The following is a 10,917-nucleotide window of genomic DNA, read 5'->3' on the forward strand; positions in this document are numbered from 1 at the left end:
ATTCAACCTTATTCTCTATAGAAACTGTATAATCTCTCAACACTGCCCCGATATCTTCCTTAAATAACAGAGTTATAGAACCTCCCTTACCTTCCTGCCAGATATTCCCCCAGATATTTAACTATCCATCGTGACCATCCTGTGACCATGTCTCCGTAATGGCTACTCAATCATGAACATTCACAATGATTTGTGCCGTTATCGACTTTGTTACGAATGCTACGAGCATTCAGGTAAAGTGCCTTATGCTAGTTTTCATACCCTCATGATTTCCAGCATCTCTAATAATATCTCCTGAGATATCCTTCTTTTTTACATCTTTCACAGTCTGCCTTGTAGTTAAACCCTCCTACACACATGCTAACCTGCTGCCTACCTTTTTATTTGCCATCATACTTCCTGTTGCTTTCCCCTTCCCTTCCCTCCAACTCAATAGTTTAATGTCCCAGTGACCAACCTAGTTATCCGTTTCGCTCAACCACTGATTCCAGATCAGTTCAGGTGGAGATTGTCTCATTGGTACAAATCCCTCCTGTTCTGAAGTTGATGCCGATGCCCCATGAAGTGAAACCCTTCTTTCCCACACCAAACCCTTCCTATTCATTTACCCACTTTTTAAATGTTGCAATTGTAAGCAACCTCTACCACTTCCTCTGGTAACTCATTCCATGCAAGCTTAGCCCTTCGCATTAAAAAACTTTGCTCCTTAGGTCCGTTCTAAATCTTTCCCTTCTCACCTTAAACCTTTGCCCTCTAGTTTTGGACTCCCCCACCCAGGGAAATGAACTTGGCTATTCAACTTATCCATACCCCTCATGGTTTTATAAACCTCTATAGGGTCATTACAATGTGAACAATACTTCAAAAGTAATTCATTGGCTAAAGTATCTTAGGTGGTTCTGTCATCATGAAAAGTGCTTTAGAAATGCAGTTTATTAAAAATCAGCTAATTGTCGGTTTTGGGGAATTTCGTGGAGGGTCCCCAAAACCGACAGGTAGCTTGTCATGTTTGGCAGGAATGAACTGTCAAGGGAGGCAGTCAGAAGGCTGGTCTTTCATCAGTCGGGAGAGGTGATGAGGCGTCCTGTGTAAATGAGTCACAAGTGCAGACGGAAGGACAATTAATGGTTTGGGTGGAATAGGACGGGCAAGAACCCATAAGGAAAGATGCCATTTGTGATATTAAGAATGGTAGACCATGATCTTTGTTGTGAGATGGATGCAAGGGCAGTGAGAGTGAGAGTGAGGTGGCTGTTATCCTTGCAGATTGCAGAAGGCTATTAACCTTTTTGTGGCATTCTTGCACATTGCTCCAGACTGTGGGGAAGCAATAGTGTATTGTAGGAAATTGTGGCGGATAATTTGACACAACTGACAAATAGCAGTGCGATAAATGACCAGGTCATCTTTTTAGATGTTTTGTGTGGATTTGGCCAGGGCACCAGAGAATTCCCCAGATTTTTGATTCATGACATGGACCCTTGCATGTCCATGTGGGAGAGCAGACATGCACTTGGTTTAATACTAAATTAGAAGGAAGGTCCCCCTGTCAGTACAACACTCCCTCAGTGCAATGAAGTGTCAGCCTAGAATATGTTCCTGTTTCTGGAAGGGGCTTGAGCCTATGGTGTCTCTTAACATTCAGTTGAATTCTCATTTCAGACCTGCTCCACGATTTGGGTAGAGACAACAAATTTGATGAATAAGATATATGTATATAAAATTATTTAATTTAATTTTAAATATTCATCAATTAACAATTGCTATTAAAATACAATGTCTTTTTTTCACGTACACATGTTTTTATTTCATGGAAAAATATAAAAACATAGAAAATTGATACCATAAATAAATAAAAGACAATTTAAATAAAGTACAATAAGATTTAACATTACAATACAGACAACATATCATGTCAAAATTGTAAACTTCATTTCCACTGAATCTTATGTAAACATGTAGCATGTGACAATATGATAACAGGATAAAAATTGCAGCATCTAAACTGACCAGCAATTTAACAGCAGATTTTCTAATCTCTTGGCGTTATGATACAGATTAATGAACTCTTAGGACTCTAAGTCCTGAATTCCTGACAGGGCATTAGCAAAACACACTGGATGAACGGTTTATGTAGCTGCTTATTATTTCAACCACTACTCCATTTCATTGTGAATTATTTCAGCCCTGCACTGAAGAATCTCCACAAGCTTTTGAGGTACCACATCCAATTCTTCAATAATAAAATTGTTAAATAAGTTAATAATTAAATAAATATAACAAGGATTGGCTAGGTAGACTAACTCCACGTTGAAATGATTTATAAATACACTGTTTTTCATCAGTCATACAGTCACTTGCTGAGATCTACAACAGGCTTGAACATGATGGTTAAACAAATTCCTGCAGTTGAACAGTGTCTCAGCATAAATATGTGTCACATTCTTGGCAGTCAAGTCTTTGGGCTTCTCTCAGTGAGCTTTATTCTTCTTGGAACTATACAAAATACAGAAATAAATACAAAATTACAATCAATTATACTGCAACATATTCCAAAGATATTCAAATCAAGCAAATAAAGGTACCAAAGCACTTTGACAATATTAGCATAAATTGGATGTAAGCCGGTTTTCTACTGTACACAAAGTACTGTAATGGGAATGGGTGTATGAGAAATGGATCAGAATTACAATCACACCACAGAAGGTAACCTGCTGAATTTCAGTTTAAGGCACATTGCCAATTAAAAAAAAGGCTTGCTGTTCAGATGAAATACCTGAGGAGGCCCTTATTGGGGTTTAATCTGGAATCTGTTTACATTGTAATTTCCCTCCCTCACCACTGTACAGAATGAATGGTTTGAACTAAGGTTTCAGTGGGTTAGTGTAGTTTAGGTGGGCTTGGATCGGCGCAACATCGAGGGCCCAAGGGCCTGTACTGCGCTGTATTCTTCTATGTTCTATGTTCTATGTTCTATTTGTCCAATATGCTTTCTCTGACCACTGCATTTTGTTCATTTCAAGTTTTCTAATCTCTTTTTTGCAATTGTAAACTATAATTTTATCAATTACTTGTCAAATCAATAATACAGACTTTCACCATTACCAGTTAGACAGTGTCTGATGAAGGAAGTTATTAGCTCTTCAACAAAATCTGCCTGATTTTCATTTCCCATGATCAGATGGGTTCTTTAATAGTAGGTTCAATTTGAATTTTTGGATTACTGTCCAGACAGTGAAGATAAAAATCTATCTCATATATTAAGTCCTCTCCTTCCCTTTGTGCTTATTGCTACGTTTTGGAGAGCTAAGGTAGATGTATTGCTTTCGCACAAACTGCATTTCAAAGCTTACCTATTGGTCATGATATCTATGATCATTTTCACCCAAACAGCATTAGGATTCAGACACACTGGGGAACCACTTTTAAGGGTTGCACTGAAAGAAATGAAGAGAATTATTTAATGTTCTGTTATTTACTTGCAATTCAAAAATGAATAAAAATCATTTAAATTTGTGTACATACACAACTGGTTTATCTATAATCAATGTTATTGAAACTTACATGATTTCAACAGTTGGACAATGTGGACCACTTGGAATGATTTCAATATTCTCCATGTGGTTTGGATGGATGAATTTGGAATTTGTTTTAATGCATTGGCATCGCAAGCTCACTGCTGCGTGTCTAAGAGATGCAGCTGTGGGAAAAACAGAATGCAGAAAATTAATATTCGTAACTTTAGTTGTTAATGTATTTTCCTTATAGATATAGCGATATTCTTAGACAAAGTGATAACTCACTGCTAGAAACTGACATTTCAAAGTTCTCCATGGTAGTATAGATGTGAACCAATTATTAGCCTTTATTTTTCGGACCATTGAGCATTAATCATTCAAAGTGACAGTCAAAGAATAAAGTTGTTGTGTGGACAATAATGAGAGTAAATCTCTCATTTATGGAGGTTGTTGCCTTTGGGTTTGATGGTGGTAACTTTGATCCCCAAATCAGGATTTGACTGTGCAATATATGGCGACACATCAGTAGACTAATGAAGAAATTCAGCCAAGATAGTAAACTGAAACTTTTTGTACTCTTTTTAGGCGAATTTGAAAAGGGGAGGAGAGCTGGTGTTCTGGAAAGAGGAAATGAAAATGCACTACAAGGCATAAAGTACACATGACCTGGAAGTCTTTAATATTTGTAATGTTTACCTGCAGGAAAATTAAAAATTCGATTGCCTAATATTTTATTTCTTCACTTATTTTGCAAATTTCAGCTCTGTATTAGAAATTCTGTCAGGTTAATGGGATCCTCGCAGTAAAAAGTTAAGTTTCAATACTTGTCATTCAGATATCTGTATAAATTGGCTATTGTGATCCTCACAAATGTTTCCTTTCAGTTGTCCAGGAGTTAGTCCGATTAACGGTTTGGTGAATCAAAGCAAAATACAACTAGGTAACTGTTCTATTCGAAATTAGTAAGCATGCAGAGTAATCACATTGTCCTCAACTAAACTTCATTGGGTAAATAACAAAATAACAATCAAGCTTGACCCTTCTTATCTATTAATTGGGATTACTTTGCTTTGGCATATATGTCTCTGAAATGTGAGCAGCTGTCTAGCCTGGGGAGAAAGATTCTCCTTAAAGGAGGTGTGTTTTCATTCCTGCCTTGTGAAACATCCATTGTTAATAATACCCTTCAATGTATTGCCTTCTGTTTTGATCCTTGAGTACATTGGTGTTGGGGTCAGTTCCTACACTGTCCTTTATTCACTGTCCAGGTCAAAAGAGCTGCCAATTGATATGTCTAAAGGTGTGCCACCCTAATGGTTTCATACTGAATAGTATTACCTCAATATAATAAAGAAAAAGGTTCCAATTTTAATTATAATTTTAATAAATTTTGACAGTACAAAATATATTGCACCTTATCAGTTCACTTGAAAGGCTTTCTGTATAGTGATGGTGCTTCATCAAAGGTGCTACTGTGACTTAGTATCTCAGCAACAAAAACACGAGGCTGTTTTTGAACACTTTTGAACATGTTTCTCAAGTTACAAACTGCCGAACGATTCCCTAGAAATAGCTTATCCAGTTTACATTGAACAAATTATTGCTCCTAAAACATCTATTACTTCAAGTGTAAGTCTTATCTAGTATTATTTGCAATCACCTGTGAACTTATGCAATTTGTATAAGTGTCAATTCAATCTAATATTGCCAATCTCCCATTTTAAATATGTTACAAGTTTGATCATTTAAAACTACAGATTGCACACAAGCATATTTCAGTATCATAGCAACTTTCTAATTCAGACATCAAAGTCAATTATTTATACAAAATGTGCTCTATAAAATATTACTACTTTATAAATGCTTTAAGTCAGGGTGTTTGTTACCTTCTGTAGAAACCACATAAAGTACGAAGAGAGTCAAGACGGCAAGAGTAACTTTGCTGTTCATTGTCTTTTCTTGTATGATGGTCTTAATATTGTTCTTGTTGCTGCGCTCTGCTGCTGTTGTATCTAGCTCCCCCATTGCCTGGTGTCTCTACTTATAACCAGAATTCAGTCATTCAATTACATGAAATGATGTAACTTCCCAGGAATTTCCCCGTGTTGTGAAATACAAACTTTCCACGAGTTTGATAGGCACAAAACCATTCCACACATGTAAACTATATTATGTGTAAACTTTAGGGAAAAACATGGTTCAAATGGATTGCTTCAAAAATGTATACAGAAGAAATCTATTTCCTAAAGCATTTAGTTTTTTAAACTTTGGTTTTTGTTTTACACATAATTAGCTAAAGTAGCTGTAAATTGTTGTGAAAAATCTTCTTAAAAACTGTGATGGAAAGACTGGCAGTATGATATAAGTATTAATGTTGTAATCCAGTGAGGATATGTTTAAAGCAAATGTGTATTTGTTATTGTATTCCTGACATATGTTTGTATCTAAATAATACCATTGGTTTCCACAGAATGTAAACACTGATAATTCCAAAGATTTACACCAAAGTATTTTTGTGAATGAAATCAGTAGATGAAAGCTGAATGTATTGATATGATATTCCTCCAAAAGTCCACTAAAATAGTAGACTCGATAATAGAACTTTTGAGGGCATTGCCAGTTGCTTGGGAACCAATAAAGTGAGGAAAATGATGTGGATATTTTTAGGAGAGATCAATAATGGGAAAAGTGGCAGACAAGCTGCCTGCCAGAATTCCTATTGAGCTACTTAAGGGCCTCTCCATTCCTATGCTGCCATTTTCCCAGCAGCATGGGCCTATAGCTGCTTGAGGAAATCGGCAAGCGAGATCCTGGTGGTTAGTGCAGAGGTGAGTGCCAACTGTTTTTGAGAATTCAGTGACCCAATGAGAAGCCATCCCTCCTGAGGGCAGCTGCCATTTTCCATGTCCTCAGCGCTGCCTGTTGTCAGTGACTCCTACCAACAAAACCAGGCAGGTAGGCCCTAGTGGCCTGAGACCTCCATTTGAGGGCACTCTGCCATTGATGTACATTCATTTTACAGATACAATCGCCTCTGATTGGGTGTCCTAGTTAAAGGGTAGCAATGCCAGCAGAAGTCACCTGGAGGGCTGGCACCAGCAAAGTGCAATCCTGGCTCCTGCCACCTCTTCAAGCAGGATCAATGAGCTCAACCTTCAGCCCTGGCAGTGGCACTCTGCTCCCCGCAAAAGATCCCAACCCAATAAGATATAAATCTTATAGTGAAATATGTAAAGTATTTGTGTTGTCTCCTTCAAAGGCTTGTGTAGTGCAAGAGATTTTCAGAAAAAAGTAGACAATTAATAGATAGTAGGTAAAACTAGATAATAAATAGATACAAGGTAAAAGTAGGAAAAAATGTGTGAACATAGTAAGCCAGTCAACTCCTTTCTGTCCAATATTCCCACTCCTTTGGATGTTGTTGGAAATTGTGTCCTTTTAAAGTTGATTTTTCTTTCTTGTATTTCCCACCTAGCACAGAATCTCCTATAACTGCAATTACAGAAGGTATCTGCTTTTCCCAGACATAAACACTTCCTAATAAACAAGGGCAAAACGAAGTTACAGCCAAGATCGCAAGGATCACGAGGTCACTGTGTTTCTTTGCATTGACATCAAAGAATGATCTGACTTCATTTGTATCCTATTCCCAATGTAGTGTTTTGGAAAATAAAGGTTCTGTTTCTAAAAACTGATAAAAACATACCTTTTGATGAAGGAAGACAAGGGGGAAACGATTATCCTCCTGTAAGTAGTTGTTTTGTGTTCATTGGCTAGAAGGATTCAAATCCCTCAAATACACTATGACACTGTGTATTGGCATAATATAAACCACTAGCTTCTAGAAATAAAGATTATCAACAAAGGTCATTAATTATCAGGCAGTTCTTGTGAGAGATTTGTCCTTGTCAGGGAGCTGTCCTCTTCAGTTGGAAGATGGACCAGCAAAGATTGAGTGAAGATCCAGGAAAGAGGTCCCTAACATTTCAGCTAGAAAGCAAGATACTGCTTCACAACATTGTTAAGATGGGCTTGCTGTGTACCTAATCATTCCTGATGAAGGGTTTTTGCCCGAAACGTCAATGCTCCTGCTTCTTGGATGTTTCCTGACCTGCTGTGCTTTTCCAGCATCACTCTCTTGGCTGCTGTGTACTTAATGCCTATTCTTTCTCTGGTATCATTGAACCATCTTCAACTGTCCTGGATCACATACTTTTTCTGTCTAAGTAATAAATGCATCATACGTAAACTCCTGTTTCTTAACAACTTGATAAATGATGTGAAAATTCCTATTCCATTACAGAGTCATAGTCATAGAGATGTACAGCATGGAAACAGACCCTTCAGTCCAACAAGTCCACACCAACCAGATATCCCAACCCAATCGATATCCCCAAAAACTAACAGATCTCATTCACAACTTGTTACAGGTGAAATAGGAGCTAATAAATTTGCTTGAGTAGTTGAATGACCTGCAAGTGAGTGTCATGGATATTGGCAAGACATTAATGAACAATGAGATCTGAAGTTACACGTATTGCTAACATTATTGAAATGAAGTAAAGGCAAAATTCTGAAACATCAATGCAGCTACTGCTTAACTCTCAAATGGTAAACACAAATGGCATAAATGATGATAGAATCATGTTACGAATAATTCCAAACATATTTTATCAACATTTAACCAGATATTTAACGACACTTATTTAATCCAACTTTTAGTGCCTAATAGGTTAAAAGTTAAATTTTTTTGAACCTTTGAATCATTTTGGTTTTGAATCATTTATGTGTCATATTGAATGCAGCGATCTGATTGACAAAAGACCAATTTCAACAAACATGATTAAATTGCTAAACATCTCAACACCAATGTTTGTTACACAATAACCTGAAACTTCCACCGAATGCTCCATAATTTAACTGTGAGGAAAGTCTTTTCGTGACTAAGCTCACACAGAGCCTATTTCCAAAAGATCAATGATAAAACATTGTAATGCATAAGTTTCCTTGACCTTTTCATTGAATTGCTACAATGTGGAAGCAAGCCATTCTGCCCATCAAGTCCATACCAAACCCCCTACAGTGCCCATGGCTAACCTAACTAGCCTGCACATCCCTGAACACCATGACCAATCTATCTAACCTGCGCATCTTTGGACTGTGGGAGGAATGCACACACACAGGTAGAATGTGCAATCTCCACATAGAAAGTTACGCAAGGCTGGAATTGAACCCAGATCCCTGGTACTGTGAGACAGCAGTGCTAACCAGTAAGCAACCATGCCAACCCTTTTGTGTCTTTTTGTGATACAAATGCCATGTTGCTTACTGCCCATGAACCAGACTGACCAATCCTGAGCAAACTAAAATATTGACATGGAACATTGACATGGAAGGAAGGAGACGCTGTGAGATTGGTTGGCTATGAGTGTGAGTGTACAGCTGGATGGGGTTTCTGTGAGACCGGTTGAGAGATGGAATACTGAAAAGATCGTAGCGTAGTGAGGGGTTGGGGGGTGTGATGGGGAGATAGGAGAGTGGTGGTACAGAGATACTTGTGTGACCAGGACTGTGAAGGGTTGCCAGCTGTCCATCTGAATGATAAACACATATCCACAGCCAGAGTCCTGTTGAAGGGCTTATGCTTGAAATGTCGATTTTCCTGCTCCTCGGATGCTGCCTGACCTGCTGTGCTTTTCCAGCACCACTCTAATCTTGACACATATCCAAATCCTACCATTTCTTAATAAAACTTGTTTGGACAACTCAGGATACTCCATGGGCTGGATGATCTGCAGTGTGAAAAAAAGATTGAAATGACGAGGCCTGCTTTCCTTGGAAGAGCCAATGTTGAGAGGTAGAAGCTTACAGTATTAGAAGGGGCATGGATATGATGCATAGGAAGGTATTTTTTCCATTCGTAGAGGAGTCATAAATTTAAGGCAAAGAAGAGAGTTGAGAAGAATTAGCACTTAAAGGATATTGGGACTCACAAACCCACTGCCTGAAAGGGTGTTATCCAGAGATAAAATGAAAAACCCACGTCAATATTGTTAAACCCAGGTCTGAGAAGGTTAACACTTCACTGGGTGCAACAAGAACCACCCACTGCAGTGATGTCATGGGGACTACGGGAAAGAGAAAAATAGGATCTTCTGGAAGACAGACCTAAAGCCAGATCCTCCCAACAATCATTGTAGTACTGTAGACTATACTCATACTCATTTGCAGAGAAGCAAGAAAAATGCAGTATATTTACTTTACAAGACACTTCTCATTAGACCATAAGGTAGATACCCTCCCACGTACAAGACCACAGACCCTACAGAATCCACAAACGGAGAAGATATAGATGGCTGCACAGGCAACACATATCATTCTATAATATCATCCTGATCAGGAATGAAAAACACAGCTCCAGGGTGAATGAGACTTGAATCCAGACCGAACAGGCTAGAGGGGGGAGGACAGCTTAGGACCCACGATAGTTTCACAGCTTCGACGATGGATTATGGGCCAAATGCACTTCTGCTGCAGAAAGATAGACGTCACTTTAACTGAGCAGTTACCTCATGGTCACTGACAATCTGCCTCTCCTGAGGATGTTTGTGGGCACACTGTTACTTTCCTGTCTGTCCTCAGATCAAAAGAATGAACGTCAGCCTGAATCTATTGGATCTGCCAAGCCTTTCTAACATTCTCTGTTCTATTTGATCAAATGTATGTCTAATTCATTCAGCAATATTGTACAGGCATCTCCTGACTTGCCAAGTGGTTGTGTACTCCTTTAGATACATTCCAATGTCCACCACTCCTGACTGCACCCTAAAAATGGGTCTTTTAACTGTCACTGAACTGAGTGCCTGTGACAAAGTAATTTTACCACAGTGATTAATCTATTTTTAAAATATTTATACTATTATTCATTATTCATTTCTTTTTTCTACTTCAATTTTGCTTTATAGTGATTTTTAAGCTTTATTTTGTTGATTTTATTTAATATTTTCTAACTAATTGTTCAGAATTGTCAACAACTTGATTTCAACATTGAAACATGTCAGGTGTAGGAGGTTTCAAAAGGAATCTGAAACTTAGAAATTTATCTTTCCCTCCTAACGCTGAACTTCATATCTGTGTCTTTAGTCAGTGGCATGTTCTCAGCCCAGGAGTCAACCTGATTAATAGCTAAAGCTTCCATTTGGAAAGATTGCTCTGAAGGAGGGGTTCCATTGCTATTCCCACAATGATTCCATTTCTGTGGATGGGATTCAATGCCAGGATGAGTTATGTCTCAGGCCTGACATGAAATAATACAATCCCATTGGTGAGACTCTGTTTAGAGGAGGGGAGGGAGTGAAGGGGAAAGTGAGCTCCAGAAAGAGTAGACAATCACTGATGG

The 10,917-nt window shown here is 38.2% G+C and overlaps 1 protein-coding gene across 1 annotated transcript; it reads right to left on the reverse strand.

Moving 5' to 3' along the window:
• Nucleotides 1–1,710: 1,710 nt before the first annotated feature.
• LOC148139935 (interleukin-8-like) lies at nt 1,711–5,560 on the reverse strand. Its single transcript, XM_087980117.1, has 4 exons — nt 5,405–5,560; nt 3,565–3,700; nt 3,354–3,437; nt 1,711–2,496 (listed from the first exon to the last, which is right to left on the reverse strand). The coding sequence occupies exons 1-4, from the start codon at nt 5,541–5,543 to the stop codon at nt 2,472–2,474; spliced, it is 384 nt and encodes a 127-aa protein (XP_087836243.1). The 5' UTR covers nt 5,544–5,560; the 3' UTR covers nt 1,711–2,471.
• Nucleotides 5,561–10,917: the final 5,357 nt, after the last annotated feature.

The sequence above is a fragment of the Chiloscyllium plagiosum genome, unplaced genomic scaffold (assembly GCF_037043375.1).
Source record: "Chiloscyllium plagiosum isolate Xiang-an unplaced genomic scaffold, Cpla_swu_hap1 HiC_scaffold_36, whole genome shotgun sequence".
NCBI classification, from domain to species: domain Eukaryota; kingdom Metazoa; phylum Chordata; class Chondrichthyes; order Orectolobiformes; family Hemiscylliidae; genus Chiloscyllium; species Chiloscyllium plagiosum.

Bases quoted from the DNA above. Each gene is read 5' to 3' on its own strand.
- LOC148139935 (XM_087980117.1), bottom strand. From the start codon at position 5,543: ATGGGGGAGCTAGATACAACAGCAGCAGAGCGCAGCAACAAGAACAAT. The intron at 3,701-5,404 runs GTAACAAACACC...TTTTTCCCACAG, and splicing joins TTATGTGGTTTCTACAGAAG to CTGCATCTCTTAGACACGCA. The intron at 2,497-3,353 runs GTAAGCTTTGAA...TATTTTGTATAG, and splicing joins ATAGATATCATGACCAATAG to TTCCAAGAAGAATAAAGCTC.